At 57.8% G+C, this 16,964-nt stretch overlaps 5 protein-coding genes across 5 annotated transcripts in view; 2 read left to right on the top strand and 3 right to left on the bottom strand.

Annotated features, from left to right (window-relative positions):
- Positions 1–61: 61 nt before the first annotated feature.
- On the top strand, positions 62–4,728 carry PTSG_05555 (CK1/TTBK protein kinase; the record flags this gene model as incomplete). The annotated part of the gene is made up of 3 exons (XM_004993366.1): positions 62–3,948; positions 4,429–4,434; positions 4,677–4,728. Exons 1-3 carry the CDS (start codon positions 632–634, stop codon positions 4,726–4,728), a joined length of 3,375 nt encoding a protein of 1,124 aa, XP_004993423.1. The 5' UTR covers positions 62–631.
- A 148-nt stretch (positions 4,729–4,876) lies between these two features.
- On the bottom strand, positions 4,877–9,229 carry PTSG_05554 (uncharacterized protein; the record flags this gene model as incomplete). Its single annotated transcript, XM_004993365.1, has 3 exons — positions 9,112–9,229; positions 8,037–8,970; positions 4,877–7,711 (listed from the first exon to the last, which is right to left on the bottom strand). The coding sequence occupies exons 2-3, from the start codon at positions 8,967–8,969 to the stop codon at positions 4,877–4,879; spliced, it is 3,768 nt and encodes a 1,255-aa protein (XP_004993422.1). The 5' UTR covers position 8,970; positions 9,112–9,229.
- Positions 9,230–9,837: 608 nt separating this feature from the next.
- Positions 9,838–11,551, bottom strand: PTSG_12338 (uncharacterized protein). The gene has a single exon (XM_004993364.1). The coding sequence runs from the start codon at positions 11,462–11,464 to the stop codon at positions 10,142–10,144; it is 1,323 nt and encodes a 440-aa protein (XP_004993421.1). The 5' UTR covers positions 11,465–11,551; the 3' UTR covers positions 9,838–10,141.
- Positions 11,508–14,993, bottom strand: PTSG_12337 (uncharacterized protein; the record flags this gene model as incomplete). The annotated part of the gene is made up of 11 exons (XM_004993363.1): positions 11,508–11,767; positions 11,982–12,096; positions 12,297–12,377; positions 12,594–12,703; positions 12,882–12,990; positions 13,142–13,271; positions 13,600–13,666; positions 13,842–13,901; positions 14,101–14,263; positions 14,519–14,579; positions 14,876–14,993. 11 exons carry the CDS (start codon positions 14,991–14,993, stop codon positions 11,603–11,605), a joined length of 1,179 nt encoding a protein of 392 aa, XP_004993420.1. The 3' UTR covers positions 11,508–11,602.
- Positions 14,994–15,199: 206 nt separating this feature from the next.
- Positions 15,200–16,964, top strand: part of PTSG_05551 (uncharacterized protein) — a gene marked incomplete at its 5' end in the record, with an annotated part of 2,405 nt that continues 640 nt past the window's right edge. The window contains 5 exons of the mRNA XM_004993362.1: positions 15,200–15,256; positions 15,617–15,891; positions 15,929–16,032; positions 16,337–16,416; positions 16,640–16,771. Coding sequence (XP_004993419.1) covers positions 15,200–15,256; positions 15,617–15,891; positions 15,929–16,032; positions 16,337–16,416; positions 16,640–16,771 — 648 coding nt within the window. The remainder of the gene's footprint in view (positions 15,257–15,616; positions 15,892–15,928; positions 16,033–16,336; positions 16,417–16,639; positions 16,772–16,964) is intronic.

Below are 16,964 nucleotides of genomic sequence, written 5' to 3'. Positions count from 1 at the left end.
CTGTCGCATATTCAGGGGTGAATTTGGGCGATTGGTGGATGATTTTCATTGATTTTCCGGCCCGAAATTCGGTTTGGCGAAGCAAGGAACAAGCAAGACACGCCAAAGCAGCACGAAAGCAGCAAAACAAGCAAGCAACAAGCAAGCAACAAGCAAGCAAGCTCCAACCCATGGCAGATGGCCACCCGACCAGCGTCGCCATCGCCCCGACCACCACGACAACCACAGCCATCACCATCATCACACAGCGCCAACAGCAGTAGGCTGAGATGATGGTGAAGCAAGCGAAGCAAGAAGAAAGCGACGACGACGGCGGCGGCGGCGAAAATGGGCGCAATTACAACACCGCCACCTCGACCGCAGCAGCGCCCATCAACCGCACACGGCACACACGAGGACCCCCAGCGTCCACGACGCCTGCCCAAAGCCAGCACCCAACAACAAAGGAACAGAAGCAGAAGGCCAAGGCCAAGCACAGGCCAAGGAGGAAGAAAACGGGCGAGAGCTCAACAACTGCAGCAAGCTCCACTGTCAAACAGCAACAACAACGACAACAACGACAGCGACACCGAAGCAGCAGTAGCACCGAAGCAGCAGTAGCAGCAGTCGCAGGCGCGAGACAACCAAGAAGATGAACCCGGCAATGGCACACCAGAGAAGAAATCGGGCCACCAACGTCCGTGATAGCGTGAGCGAGAACGAGCCCGCTCGAAATCGTCAGCCACAACCACAGCAGCAACAACAACCGCAACCACAGCAACCACAGCAACAGCAAACGCAGCAGCAGAAGCGACAGGCCAAGCGATCCGACGTCAAGTTCGCCATTGGCCATGTTCTGGAGGTGGAAGGGCACGGGAAGTGGCAAGTGTACCAGGAGCTCGGATCGGGCGGTTACGGACGCGTTTACCAGTGCCACCGAATCGGTACAGCACCCACAGATGAAAACGACGACAGCGGGCACGCGACGCTCTCTGGCTCTGCTGCTGCCTTGAACGCATCGCTGCCGTCATCCGCCACGGTCTCACAGGCTGCCTCAACCACCGCATCCACCACCACTACGGCCGTGTCGTTACCTGCTGGTGCATCGACGGGCGTGCGGGCGCGGCAACCGCAGAACATCGCCATCAAGATGGAGGCAAACTACAAAGGCCGCACGTGCCACCTGGAGCACGAATACCGCGTGTACAAGGCCGCGAACGCATCGGCGCACGTGCCCCGCCTGTACTTCCGCGGCACGCAGAGGAACGCGCACTACATTGGCATGCAGCTGCTTGGCAGGAACGTCAGCACCCTCCGCAAGAAGGCCAGAGGGCAGGCGTTCGACATGCCCACCACCGTGCACGTTGCACGCGACATGCTGCGGGCGCTTGAAGACCTCCACCGCCGCGGCATCGTGCACCGGGACGTCAAGGCCGGCAACTTTGCTGTTGGCATCAACAGCGAGTGGAACCGCGTGTTTGCCATCGACTTTGGGCTGGCGCGCTTCTTCCGCGAGAACGATGCAGCCACCACGCCGCCCAAACCAGAGAGCAATACCGCGTCGTTTGTCGGCACCACCCGATACGGGTCCATCAACTCGCAGAGCGGCTTCAGCCAGAGCCCGCGCGACGACCTTGCCAGCTGGCTGTACTCACTGATTGAGATGCACGTTGGCCGCCTCCCCTGGCGCGAGCTCAAGGGCAAGCAGGAGGTGCTCGAGTGCAAGAAGCGCTACACGTGGAAGGAGCTGCTGCGCAAGTTCCCCACATCGTTCCTGGCCATCGCCAACATCGTCGACGGGCTTGCGTATGCCGAGCTTCCACACTACGACACCATGCACCGCCTCCTCGACCGCGCCGTGCACGCGCATGAGCCGTCGTGCCCGACGCCGCAGCTGCAGTGGGACCATGTTGTTGTGCGCAGGGACGGGAGCTCCGAGGTGCACCCACCAGGCGCACCCAGCCACCGCTGCCAGGGATGTGCAGACACAACAGCGTGGCAACAGGGCAAGCGCGACGGCCAGCTTCTCATGAACACGCGGCAGTATCGTGACGACAACAGCGCCACCACCACCACCACCACCCGCAGCAAGAAGAAGCGTCACGGGAGGCGTGAGCATCGTGCCCTCCGCCTGTCCGAACTGCAAACGGATGACCGTGGTGGACACCCCGCTCGCAGCCGCCATCGTACCAACAACAACAGCAACGGCTATGATGATGACGATGACGATGGTGATGATGACGATGATGACGATGATGATGGTGATGATGACTGCGATAATGATAATACCAACCACGTTGTTGCTGAGGATGTTCTTGATGATGATGGTGAGGAGGAGGAGGAAGGTTATGGCGGTGAAGAGAGTAACGCCGATGATGAAGGGAATGGGGGTGTGCGCCATGTCCAGCACGCTCACAGCCATCTTGGCCACAGCAGCGCACGCCGCACGGCAACAGCAGCCGGCAGCCACACATGCACGCACCAGAAGCAGGCAAAGCGCTCGCCGCCGTCACCGTCCCCACCATTCACAGCAGCAGCAGCACTGTCAGCCTCATCATCGTTGTCGTTGCCACGACGCTACGTGCCTGCCTGCAAACGCTCGGGGGCGCCTGGAAAGGCAACTCATCAAATAACGCAACCACCGCGTGCTGCTGGTGACGATGCTGATGGTGGTGATGATGACGACGAGTGTGATGGTAATGGTGAACATGGGAGGTGGGGGCGAAGAGGGAAGCACGGGCATGCGAGTGGTGGTGTGGCAGATCGCCCACGAACGCCGCGCCCAATGCGACACCGAAGAGCACCACTCGTTGAACGTGCCATCCCACAAGCGCAAGCGCACGCGCCCAACAACACCAGCGTCAGTCCCAACACCGGGAGCGGAGGCAGCGGTGTGCATGACCGCGGCAGCGCTGTTGGCGCGTCGCATTCATCGCCATTGCCAACCACCGCGGGTGGCGTCGGCACTGGGAGTGGCGGGAGCAGGGGTCGCATCTTGGCCAGCCATGCACAGGTTGTCTCGAGCACACCGAATGCCGTGAGCACGTCGCCTGTGCAGGCCGGTGTTGACGGTCTTGGCGAGCTTGGTGGTGATGCTGGCAATATCAATCGTGCTGGTGGGTATGATGGCGATGATGTCTACGGTCGCGGTGACGCCGATGATCATCATGATGTTTTCATGGAGAAGAAGGAGCTACGCCAACGCACCAGCTTCAGTAACGGCCACAACACCTTATCCCGCACCCACAACAAGTGCAACAGCAGTAGCAGCAGCATCTTCAACGACGACGACCGCGCAGCCCGGGTGTTGGCCATACGCGGCGGGCGGCGTGAGGCAAGGCGTGGTGCTTACGGCAGCGGTTCGCCAACACAGCCGACAAGCACGCACACGCGCGGATCCCAGTCGGATGACCTCCGTGGTGGTGCCCCTTCAGAGACGCCAATCAAGGGAAGCGGGCTCCTTGGCTCCTTGCTACCCACGGTCACCAGCGGCAGTATTTGCCACCTCAACAATGGTCGCCTGTTGTCCTTCACTGCTTCCCGTGTCAACCGGGACCGCGATGGAAACCAGGTGGATCCCTGTGCTCCCCAACATCAACACGACGCTGACGGTGGCATTGCTGTGCATGATGGTGGCGGTGCCGGTCGCCAGCAAAGCCCGCACTACCACACGCCAACAGCGCCTACAGAGACACCAAACAGCAAGACGTGGAAGCGGTGGTGGGATCGCTTTGGGGTGTGCGCGCGTGCGCTCGGTCCGATGCCGCTTGAGGATGTGTTTGGCAGCTCGAACCATGTACCGCCGCCGCGGCCGCCACCAACGCCCGGCTCGCGTACACAGCTCGACCTGCATCGTCGCAAGTACCGCGACTGCGAGGGCTTGGTTGAATTCTCCTATCGCGCCGATGCACACGCCAACGATGGTGACCTGAGTGGCGAACATCATGATCACACCGTTGGTGTCGACAAGTGCGCACAATGGCGGAGGGGCAGATGTGCCGGTGCCAAGTGCACAAATGTTTAGTTAGGTGTGAAGTTCTGTGTGTGTTTAGCTGTGTGTATGTAGCTCTGTGTGTGTGTAGCTGTGTGTGTATGTAGCTGTGTGTGTGTAGCTGTGTGTGTATGTAGCTCTGTCTGTGTGTGTGTGTGTTGTGTGGGACGTTGCATTATTGTGACGTCGCCACGGTTGTTCCACGCCAATGTACTGTCCTCCACGTGTTATGTTGCCTTAACTGATCTCTTTATTGCATGAGTTTCCATTGCATGTCGTGTAGCCGTAGGATTGCTGCCCATCCATTCTTGCATGTGTTCTCCCCACAACCCCTATTCGCCTTCCTTACCCCTACCCTCACCTTTTGTTACTTGCACGTTCGCACGCTTGCGTGCACTGAGCTTCTCGATGTGTTGTGATCGTGTTCTTTCATTTTCATTTCCCCTGTGTTACTGCAGTGTCAAGTATGCATGCGTGTGTGTGTGTGTGTGTGTGTGTGTGTGTGTGTGTCTGTGTGTCTGTGTGTCTGTGTGTCTGTGTGTCTGTGTGTCTGTGTGTCTGTGTGTCTGTGTGTCTGTGTGTGTCTGTGTGTGTGTGTGTGTGAGGTTGTGGTGACATTTCGTCGTTGCCCTTACGCCGGTGTACTTCTTGTCGTGACCTGTTGACGCATATGCGCACATAACCCCTATCCCTTAATACACCACAGATCCTTCTGGACTCATTGCTATGGTGGCGAGGAGAGTGTGCGTGCACAGTAGCTTCTTCACACCCACACACACCCACACACACGCGCACACATACACACACACTCACCGCACGCACACGCACACACACATGCACGCACACGCACACACACATGCACATGTACATGTCCAGCGTAATCATCGCTATGCCCGCTCGCCCGTGTCAAGGATTCTCCAACTTGGCGTAGAGGCTGGCGCGTTTGACGACCAAGAACACGCGCACTTGTGTAGGAAGAAAAGGGCGGACTCGGATGTTTGCTGCAAGACGCTCAAGGGTCGGTGGGTTGAGAAACGGAACGACGAGGTCTCTGCCATGCACTCTCACCCGCACATTGCACTCTCTGTCAAGCTCGCCAGTAGACGGGTGCTCGGGTTTCGTCATGCGGATGTCGCTGATCATGGCTTCGCCGCCCATTCTGGTCTGCAGATACCACAGCGGGGTGTCAGCCGATGTGCGACCGTCGATTCTGGTGTTCACTCCAGACAGCACTGCCACCGTCAGGAGCCACTGTTGCCACAGCGCCCACACGGTGCCTCGGCCATGAACCTGCAGCTGCCCGCGGTCGACTTGCTGTACGACCCATCGGTACCATTCAGACTGCGCAATCGCGTGAAGGGGCATCTGCGTGTCATCACACGCCACAGCAGCATGGATCCATTCTTGGACGTGGTAGAACGAAGCAATCTTGGACCGTCGCTTCAGGAGCTGTGTCAGGCAGCGGAAGATGATCGTGGCGTCGCCCTGGTTCACGGTTTGCCATGAAGACTGGCGCAGCTGCGGCGCCGAAGACAGCAGCGCCTCATCAACGTCGATGTTGTCCTCATCGTCAGCATCATGCTCAGCATCGGCCACCGCTTTCTGCAGCACGCTGCGCTGGGGAGGAGGACGCAGAGACTCTAGTGCCGCCCAGATTGTGCGGAGCTTTTCCCTGGCCTTCTCCGGATCCTCTGCGCGATTGCTGGTAATGCACAACTGCAGTTGGGATGCCCAGTGTAGGGCTGCATTGAGCGCCATGTCGCGCATGGGGTCGGCCGATTCCATGTGCTTGGCAACATCGATGGCCATTGTGCACAGTGCCACCGCCAGTTGCGTGTTGTCGTGATCCGCGTCTCGTTGAAAGTAATGCTCAGCGTCAGCAAGTGCAGCTGCAAGGGTGGTGTTTGGAGACTCGCCCGTTTCCAGCTGCGCCTGGATCATCACCTTCAAGACGTGTGCTCGAATACCAATCAAGGTGGACAGGGTTCGCAAACTCGCCCCCTGCTGCGTCGCCCGGGCAACACCGTCCTCTGCAAGGCGATACGCCATGTGAATCAGGGCCATGCTGCCTTCGCTGTGCAGTGCGACGTGTTGACCCTGCTCGGCCAGCAGGTGCGCCTTGTGCTTGCTCGGGCTGGTGCGGATGGCAAGTTCGTACAGTTGCTGGCCTTGGTCGCGGTTGAGGAGGTGCAGCAGGTCGCTGGATGTCGCGGCGAACAAACGGCGCATGATCTCTTGCACCGTATCATCGTTGTGGCAACTTGCCTCGAGTATGCACAAGAGCTGCTCGACCGTGTCGAAGAGGGCGACTGGATCCCACAGGGCACTGGTGATGCTGCTCACAGTGACGGATGCGTCGCGCAGGCGAACAACCGCCGCCTGGAAGAGACTGCGGCAGACGAAATCAGTGGGAAGAGGTGCGCATAGCCGGCTGCCGTGGAAGCGAACGAGGCAAGTGAAGCCACAGCGCTTCGCTTGCAGAAAGGGCCAGTCCACAGCGCCTTGGTCAACGAGAAGCCGCTCAGCAGCAAAGAGCGGAAGGGACGAGTTCGCCAGGCCGCTGGTCACAGCCACAGCCTGCAGAGCCCTTGCCTCGTCAGCAGGGAGCCAGGCAACATGCTCGACGATGTGGGCCAGCACTGCGTCCTCTTTGTTGGCCATCAGGGCACAGCCCCACAGAAACCCTGCGTCTCGGCCACCATTGCTGTTGCCAGAATGGTCTCGACACATGCCACTGAAGTGGCTGAACACGGCCTCAAAGCCCTCCATCTCCTTCTCGGTGAGGGCCCCCGCAAGCTGGAGATGCCTCGTGCTCGGTACGATGCTGGGTTGTGGCAGCTCTAGCTGGTCACGCTGGGTTTTGCGCCGGTGCATCCTCCTGCTGGTCACCACAAACACGAGCTGTGGTATGTCGTGGAGGGCTGTCGACTGCACAAATTGGAGCACTTGGCCAGGTGTGACGTCGTCGTTGTCCACCAGACAGACAACGGGGGACGAGGAGCGCTCGTGCACGAGCTGAAGCAGAGCAACGACGGCACGCCTCTGCTTCTCGTTCCTTGGAATCTTGTACAGCTCAAAGGCAGTCACGGCGTTGGCCATGGCCTTGTTGAGGAGCACATGACGCACCACAGTCGAGGCGCCGGTCGTCCGGCCGTGGCTCACCGCAATAATCCGCTGCGAGCTGTCGTCGCTGGCGATGGCGTCTTCCAGCTCCCGCGCAAGGATGCCGTGGAAGTCACGCCGGACAACACACGAATCCCCCTGCTTCTCTCGCCGCAAGAGCTGTGCCGTGAGCACGCCGCCTTGCAGGAATCGCAGCTGCAGGTCTCGAAGAGAGAGGTTGTTGTCGGTGGGTGTAGTGCTGGACTCAGGAGCGTACATCAAGGTCAGGTAACCCTGCACCGGGGCCAAGTCTTCGTTGTGGATGGTACCTCGGGTGGGGAGGTCGATGATGAGGTCACTGGTGGTTGTGCCCATGGTGTCGGCAAGCATGGGTAGCACGGTATTGGTGCAAGAGAACTGCCACATGTCCACAACATTCAGTTCGTTGAATTCCTGCCAAACGCGATCAGAACCACGTTGCGAGGAAATGCCGACGAGGACAACGTGCGAGCTGCTGTGTTGCAGCATGCGCCGCCATGCCGTCTCGAGAAATCTGTCCATAAACCCGTTGAGAACCGCAGCGTAGACGACAGGCAAAGCTTCATCTGAGTTGATCGCATCCTCAACCCGGTCGTAAACCTGACAATACCATGGACAGATATGGGCGCAAGAGAAACGGGGGAAGGGAGGGGCAGGCATGGTGAGAGTGGTGAGAAGATGTCTCCATGTAAGCATGTCACACCACACCGTCATGCACGCACACATCGACACACGCAACACACGCGTCAACAGACACTCATACACACACACATATACATATATATCGACACACGCGTCAACAGACACTCCTTAACACACGCACACACATCGACACACGCGTCAACAGACACTCCTTCACACACACACACACACAGACACTCCTTCACACACACACACACATCGACACACGCACTCACGCACGCACACTTTGGAAGGCCTGAGCCACTATGCGCCCTGTGTCGTCGTCCATCGGGTCGAGTGGTGCTGTGAGAAAGAGCCTGGTGCTGCCGTGTGCCGCGTTCTGGATAACCTCCTTTGGGGGAACCCCGCCACGCTTCTTCCAGCACGCCTCGAGCTCAAACTCCTCAACATCCACACCAGTCACCTGTGGGATGGCCTGCTTCAGCCCATCGTTGGCGCCAAAGGAGATGATCGCGTGCCAGGGAATGGCTGCAAGCCACACTGCCTGGTGCTCCTCCAGCTGGTCGGCGATCAGGACTCGGCGGACGCCGTTGAAGAATGGAGAAGCCTGGCTTGCCCCCGTCTCCTCCAGGTGCTCGCGCAACTCTGTGTAGAGCTGCTGTTGCTCGTCAGAGTCACAAAAGAAGGACACGATGGACGGCCACACGCTGTTTGCCACGTCGCAGTCGGCGTTGCCCTCGCTCACGCGGGCTGGCTTGCGGGTGAGAAGACTGCCATGCTGTTTGGAGCACACCCGCACAGGCTGCCCAATGGACGTGTCGACGGCAATCTCCACCAAGAACACGCGCTTGTCGTCCTTCAGGACGGTGTGGTACACAGTGACTTCGGGGCACGGGTCCAAGCGTGACCTGAGGAATTGTGAGAGCACTGCACCATCTGTCATCTCGGCTTCATCGCACCCCACGACGGTGCCGCTGCTGTCGACGCCAATGACCAGGTATGCAGCCGGAACATCTGGACGAGCGAGGCACTGAAAGTCGTGCTGGGTCATGCCATCCCCATTGTGGAGGCAAGCAATGTCGAACAACAAGGCACCCGTCTTCCTGCTGTCGCTCAAGTCGCTGTCGTACCATTGCCTCTTGAACTTGTGGTGCACTCCTTCAGTCTGCTTCATGCACAAAGCAGCAGCCCTCTGCTGCACCTCCGAGCTTGCCATACTGTGTGTTTTGAGGAGCGAAGTGGTGGACGAAAAAATGATCAACTCGTCAACTCGCGACGTGTTGATCAGATGTGATGTGATTGTGATTATTGCTGAACACGTGTGGGAGGGGTCTAGGGGTGTGTTATGCAATACATACAGGCGTAAAGGGTGAGGTCGAAAATTTGGGCCTCCAGCGATTCACACAGTGCGACATGTAATGTTCATGTAACAATGTTCAGGTTCACTGTAAACAACCGAGGGTGATTGCGACAGGCAGGTTCCGCTGTTCCTCTCACTGTGTGTGTGTGTGTGTGTGTGTGTGTGTGTGTGTGTGTGTGTGTGTGAGTTCACACCAAAACAATGCCTGGGACTAGTCTACTTTCTAATGCACGTCAGCTGCCTAGCTGTGAATGTCATATCGCACTGCAACAACACCAATAAGCGCCCTCTCTTGCCCTCAAAGGAATGATGTGATGTGATGTGATGTGAACAGATCAAGTTCAGCCAAGGGCAGGCGGGTGCAGAAAAACACACACACACACACACACACACACACACACACACACACACACACACACACACACACAAACACACACACACACACACGAGAGGGCAAGAGCGGGGCGGTGGGCGCTGATGTTGACAGAAGGAAAGAACATGATTGCTGGTGTGTGTTCAATATGCGCGCGCATGCACCGTCTGTGCTGGCGGCTGTGAGATGGATGGCGATTAAAGCGCACGAGGACAGGTGGCGGTACAGGGCTGCAGCGTAGGGGGGGGGAGGAAGAAGGTGCAGGCCTCGCAGTTACTGGCGCTGCAGCCGGTACTGCCGTTAGTGCTGCCTGCTGCTGCTGCTGCTGCTGTTGCTGATGTTTGTGGTGATGGTGGTGGCTGGTGTCGAGGGCTGTGGTGGCGGTGGTGGCTGGTGTCGAGGGCTGTGGTCGTTGCTGGCAAGCGTAGGCATACTCGTAGTCAACCGCACGCATGCACACACATGCTGTGTGTCGACTTGCGACGCCGTCCACAGTGTTCAGGACGTTCATAATGCAGCCACAGAGAGAGGGAGGGAGAGAGAGAGAGAGAGACGCGTGCGCGCACACACACAGACACACACAGACACACACAGACACACACACACGCACGCACGCACACACACACACAGACACACACACACGCACACACACCTGCTATCTGCGGATGAGGTGCATGGCGGCCTCAAAGTGTGGCGTCTGTGGAAAGTGGTCGAGCGCAATGGCGCTGGCAATGCGGTGCGTTCGACACAGCACCCGCAGATCGCGCGGGAACGTGTGCAACGGGTTGCAGCTGAGCAGGATGATGTGCTTGTACTGGCCAAGGCAGGAGATGGTGAAGGCGTCGGCGCCGGCGCGCGGCGGATCGAGCATCACGGCGTCGAAGGTGACGCCCTCGTGTGAAGCAGAGGAGATGATGTGGCGCACAGCCTCCACGGGGGCGCGCACAACACGCACGCGCTCATCCACCCCGTTGGCCGTGGCGTTGTGTTGGGCGGCAGCCACCAGGGCCGTGCTGATCTCCACGGTCGTCACGGCGTCGAAGAGGTGGCCCAGGATCGGCGTGTATGTCCCTGCGCCCGCATACAGCTCGAGCATGTGCCGCACGTCTGCGCGGACGAGCGCCGCTCGCTGTCGCAACCACAGCATCGTGCGCAGACAGATGTACGGGTTTGGGTTACTGAAAGCTCCTTCCGGCTGTCGAAGGACGATGCGCAGGGCTGCTGCGCCACTGCTCCTTGCTGTGGTGCCGCTCTGGCTGTTGCTGGTGGTGGTGGTGGTGGTGGTGGTGGTGAGAGCAGTAGTGTCGGCCTGTCTCCTGCTGCTACCTGGGTAGCTTGTGCCGCCAGTGTTGTCGTCATTGAGCGGCGGTAATGTGAGCACCTCCTCCACATAGTCATTGCCGACAACCAGGCGCTGTCCTTTGGACCGAGCCAGCAAGTGGCAGCCCCACTTGCGTGACAGCCGCTGTGCCTCGTGCCGCCACCGTCCCTCGTCCTCAATGGCTGCGTCGTAGATGAAGGTGATCATGGCATCGTCTGTGGTCGTGCAATGGAAGTGGGCAGCTTGGCAGTGCTGCCACAGCACCTCGTTGCCTGCACCATCACCACCATCACCACCACCCTTGCAGTTGGCTTCCTCCAGCACACGTTCCATCAGCGTGTGTATGCGCGCGCAGGCGATGGTGAAGTCTCGTGGGCTGTGGATGGCTTGCGGCCTCCCATGCTTCCACACAGCAAACGCATACCGCTCCTCGCCACCGTCCACGCCGCAGCAGCGCAGCAGCTGGAACCTGCATCGATATCGGTAACCGGTGGTGGGTGACGCCTCCACGGCCACATCAGTACAGTGGACCCCACCATCATCCTCACACCCAGGGCCCTCACCGCCACCGTCACCGCACGCGGCCGCCCGTAACGCAGCCTGCAGCCTCTCAACCTTGGACGCCAGCGAACACTCATCATCATCATTGCCCTCCATCGCGTGCGTTGTTTGCTGTTTGTGCGTGGCGTTGTTTGGCAGCTGCACTGTTTGTTGTTTATGGTGGCGATGTTTGCCTGTTGTGTGCTCATGGTTTGTTGGTGCATTGTGCGTTGCTTTGTGTTTCGTGCAACAGCTTCACAGGGATGATGCAAAGTTGGCGAGGGCGTGTGCTGCGGCGTGGATACGGGGTGCCACCTCCTCAAGGGCTGCGTCGCTCAGCTGTCGGCCATCCCGCACATAGCGCTCGAGCATCTTCCCGCCGTCATAGTCACACAGCGCGAGCCGCAAACTCAGCGTCTCCTGTGCGTGTGTGTGTGTGTGTGTGTGTGTGTGTGTGTGTGTGTGTGTGTGTGTGTGTGTGTGTGTGTGTGTGTGTGTGTGTGTGTGTGTGTGTGTGTGTTTGGGGGGGGGGGCTTTGGGATGAGAGCAGGACAGAGTGCCAACGTGACAAATGCCAACAAGGATACACGCGTGTTGATGACAACACACACACACACGTACACACAGGCCGTACGTTGTCTCCGAATGCGGTTGCGGGGAGGGTGACGAGGTTGCGGTCCATGACGAGGGCGCGCGCAAGATCGTCGCTCGTCTCAATCCCGCGCTGCTGCTTCAACGCCTCCCGGAACCTGCGCCCAGTGTGTGTGTGTGTGTGTGTGTGTGTGTGTGTGTGTGTGTGTGTGTGTGTGTGTGTGTGTGTGTGTGTGTGTGTGTGTGTGTGTGCACCTTCACACCAAACAAATGCAGCGGCTGCTGCAGCATCTTACTCCCTTCCCACGTCCGCTCGCCCACCTCCCAACGACGCAAGCCCAAAAAACCATTCTCTCACTTGTCGAAGTTTGGGTAGAGGTAGAAGCTACCCTGGTGGCGCGGGCAGTCGATGCCGGCACTGCGCAGTACACCGCTGAACCTGATCAACGGTTGTGGGGATGGTGGGCGAGGGGTTAAGGAATGCATTTGCGCACATGTGTGTGTGTGTGTGTGTGCATGCGTGTTGTGCATGAGCATGGCTTGGTGAAACAGCACCAAGTGTCATTCATCCACACGCTCAAACAAGACATACACACGAACAAACAAAACCACACACACCACACAACACCACACAACGCCACGCGTGCAGCAGTACGCACCTTGCATGGACTTTGGGACGAGGAGCACACCAACGCGCCAGCCGCCCAGCGAAAACACCTTCGACAGGCCCGTCGGTGACACCGTGTTGGTGGGGCGCGTGCTTGGCTGAGCAACGAAATCGCATGCGAGGTGAGTGTGAGTGTGAGTGTGTGTGTGTGTGTGCATGTGTGTGCGTGTGTGTGCGAGCGGTACCAGTGAATCGCACGCCTGCCTAAAGAGGCAGGCCGACGCTCCATGCACGTGTGAGCCCACCATCACCACCATCATCCCAGGCCACCACCACCTTCATCATCATCTCATAGCGCGCACCGAATGTGGACCATGCGCCGTTCGGGGTGACGCCGTCGTAAATCTCGTCGCTGATGACGGCGATGTTGTTCTCCGCAGCAAACCTGTGCACACACACACACACACACACACACACACACACACACACACACACACACACACACACACACACACACACACACACACACACACACACACACACACACACGCAGACACACACACACAGACACAGGCAGAGGGCGCGTATTCACGTACTGTGCGATTTCGTGCGGGTTTGAGATGACAAGGCCGGTGGGGTTGTTTGGCGAGTTGATGATCATCTTCGTTGGCGCAGCGCCGCCAGCTGCTACGTGCTCCTCAATCGCAGCCGCCATCGCTTGCGGATCTGGCGCGTACCGGATGGTGTTGATGTGTGTGTGTATGTGTGTGTGTGTATGAAAGCGTATGTGTATGCGTGTTTTTGTGGTGGTGGTGGTGGTGGTGGTGGTGGTGGTGGTGGTGGTGGTGGTGGTGGTGTGAGAATGACATGGGAACGATGTGGGGTGTGGTGAAACTTGGGGTGTATGAAAGCGTATGTGTGTGTCTGTGCATGTGTGTGTGCTTGTGTTTGTAGAAACACAACGCAGGTTGCGGGGGCGCGAGGTGCGAAAACAAGGGGGACTATCAGGCAAAAGCTAGTGAGGAGAGGGAGGGGGGGTTGATGGTGTGAAAACCTAGTCTCATGCCCTCGTCTGACAAGAGTGCTTTGAACTTGACGGCCGACAGGCCAAGCAGGTGCATCTGTAGTCGGCACAGTGATGTGTGCGCATGCGTTTGCGTATGCGTACGTGTGCGTGGCGCACAAACAACATGGAAAAGAACACAGAGAGCGCGAAAAGGGTGATATAGGATACATGAAGGCAGCAGGGCAAAGAACGGGGTGCCACGGCAAGTCGAAGGGAGAAGGTATGCCAACCTGTGGTTCGTAGCTGACCCAGGACGGAACCGGAAGCAACGTTGGGCCCTCAATCGCAGCCTGATGCACACAGGCAAGGAAGAAAAGCAATGGGGGTGATGGGTTTGAGGTCGTGGACTTCATCATGAAAGGGTTCGAATACAGCGAGATGAACAGCGCGGGGCGTCGACACAATGGAAACACATGTTCGGCAGTCATGCTGGGCGATCGTATGTCGCGAAGCACAAGGTCGTGGTGGTTGCATATTGTGCAACCTCACCTGAAGAGCAAAGAGACCGAGCTTGCTGCCTGGTGTGACAATGACATCGTAGTTTGAAAGATCAAGGCCGTGTTTGCGTTCGTAGAACGAGGCAATGCTCTTGCGAAGGCTCTCCGTGCCCGAGGTGTGCTCATATTGGTTGTGCTGGAAAGCGTCGATCGCCCTTTGATTCGTAAGTCAAGCAAGAAGCAGGGCGCGCGTCGTCAGCATGGCGGTTGGTGCGCTGTGCACAGCGAGGGGGAAGGGCTGTGGGGACCGCAGTGAACGAACACAAACACAACACACACAACCAAGTGCAACAAACAAACAAACAAACGAACAAACAAACGAACAAACAAACAAACAAACAAACAAACAAACAAACAAACAAACAAACAAACAAACAAACAAACAAACAAACAAACAAACAACTGCTTACTGCGTCAGGGACGGGTGCACGGGAAAGGGGCTTTGGCCAAACCCAAGATGCAGCAACTTGTCTGTGGTTTGGACGATGAGCAGCATCACACAAGGAGGAGGAGGAGGAGATGTGAGATCACGGATCGTCGATCGGCAACGACTGGGTTGGCAAACAGTGGTTGATGACGGCCTCACAAGCACACGCACGTAGAAAAAAGGAACAAACCAGCGCACGCACTCTGCACGGGTGCAAGATCGCACACACGCACACACACACACACACACACACACACACACACACACACACACACACACACACACACATACACACACGCACCACAAACACACACACACACACAACCACACAAAAGCGGACCTTTGTTGGGGTGGGCGTTCACGAGTTCGTTGGAAGCCAGTGTCGGGGACAGGATGGTGCGGGATAAGAACGGGCGTAGCCGTGGCACCAGTGCCTGGGCCGTCGCTTTCGCTGCCATTGTGGATGTGTGGTGCAGTTCAGTGCAAGATCAGAAGATCGTGGCGGTGATGTTTTTCAAGACAGTTGAAGCAGCGATCGTGTGGAAATTGGAGCAGCGCGCCTTCTTGCTTCTTGCTTGTGTTGTGCTGCTTGCGCAAGAAGAACTGGTCCATAAACTGAATTCAGTCGCAGTAACGGACACAAGGCAAAAGCGGACCAGCGAAGATGGATGATGGTGCTGGTGATGCGGCTCCCGTCGTGGCTTGGCAACCAGGCGACAAGGTAACAGCTCTCTCTTGTATGTGTGTGTGTGTGTGCGTGCGTGTGTGTGTGTGCGTGCGTGTGTGTGTGTATGTGTGTGTGTGTGCGTGTGTGTGTGTGTGTGTGCGTGTGTGTGTGTGTGCGTGTGTGCGTGTGTGTGTGTGCGTGCGTGCGTGTGTGTGTGTGTGCGTGTGTGTGTGTGTGTGCGTGTGTGTGTGTGTGCGTGTGTGCCTGTGCATGTACGCGTGTGTGTGTGCATGGAGTCGTTCGTCGGATGTCCTTGTATTTGCATCTCCTGCTCTTTGGTGGTGTGACCATGCTTGTTCTGCTCCTCACCCCTCAAGCACACGCCAACATGATGATATTGCTCATGCGGAACAGGCGGTGCTGCACTTTCGAACCACAAATACGGCCACGGGGCATGTGCTTGACGACACACGCAAGATGCACCTGGGCCCCTTTGAGCTTCGGGTCGGCAAGAGCTTCCTTGTGGAGGAATGGGAGCAGGTGGTCAAAACCATGAAGGTGGGGGAGAAGCGCAAGTTCACTGCCGCAGACGAGACCGTGCGCCAATACCCGCAGCTGGCCCGCGTACTGCGCAAGGAGAGCGAGCGCAAGCATGCGGAGGAGCACGGGCATGAGTTTCACGACACGCCGTCCCACGGCTGCTTCCACCACATGGCGCATGACAAGGAGAACGCCGACCTGCTGCTTCCACCACATGGCGCATGACAAGGAGAACGCCGACCTGCTTGACCTCGCGCCCGGCTGCCTCGACTGCGAAGTTGTGGTTTTGTGTGTGTGTGTGTGTGTGTGTGTGTGTGTGTGTGTGTGGTGTGTGTGTGTGTGTGTGTGTGTGTGGGTGTGTGTGTGTGTGTGGTTTTGGTTTGTGTTCGAGTGTTTGTGATTGTGTGACTGTGTGCGCGCTAGAGCGTGTTTGTGTGTGAGTGTATGTGTGCGTGTGTGTGCGTGTACGTTGACCTGTACGTGTGCGTCATAGTACAATGGCTGTACGACAGTTGTGTGTCTTCACGACAGTTGTGGTGGTGTCTTTCAGCTTATCCTGATCATCGCCATCATGGTGCATGCGGGTATGCAGAGTGGAGAAAGCGAACACCTTCGAAAAGGAGCTGTGGGAAATGACATTGGAGGAGAAGCTGACGAAATTGCCGCAATTGAAGGTGTTGTGTGGTACATGTGTGTGGTGTGGTGTGTGTGGTGTGGTGTGGTGTGTGTATGTGTCTGTGCGTTCGTACACTTGCGTGCGTGTGTGCGTGTACTGCACTATTCGTCTGTTAGGCAGCGTCCCGCCCGCCTGCTTCCCGCCCAAGAGTTCCGTTGTTTAATACCCGTGACCTTTTTGAAAACGCCTCGCTCATGCGGCCATTACCGTCGACAACGCAGGAGCAAGGCAAGGCTGCGTTTGTGGCAAAGCAGTACGAGGCGGCTGCGGAGAAATACACGCGCGCGCTCGCCCTCATTGAGAACCTCGCCAACAAGCAGCACCTCGACCCGACACACATGGACGAAGACAAGGTGGGCGTGAACGCCGTTGTGTGTGTGTGTGTGTGTGTGTGTGTGTGTGTGTGTTTATGTGTGAGTGCGTGTGCGTGTGTGTGTTTGCTGTCGCTTTTTTTCTCACCACATCCGGGCCGACTTCGTGCCCTCACCCACAATCATCCACACCCCTCCCCACCCCCACACAATCATTCACACCCCTCCCCACCCC

The sequence above is a fragment of the Salpingoeca rosetta genome (genome assembly GCF_000188695.1).
Source record: "Salpingoeca rosetta unplaced genomic scaffold supercont1.13, whole genome shotgun sequence".
NCBI classification, from domain to species: domain Eukaryota; class Choanoflagellata; order Craspedida; family Salpingoecidae; genus Salpingoeca; species Salpingoeca rosetta.
This window is presented reverse-complemented; position numbering and strand designations above follow the sequence as displayed.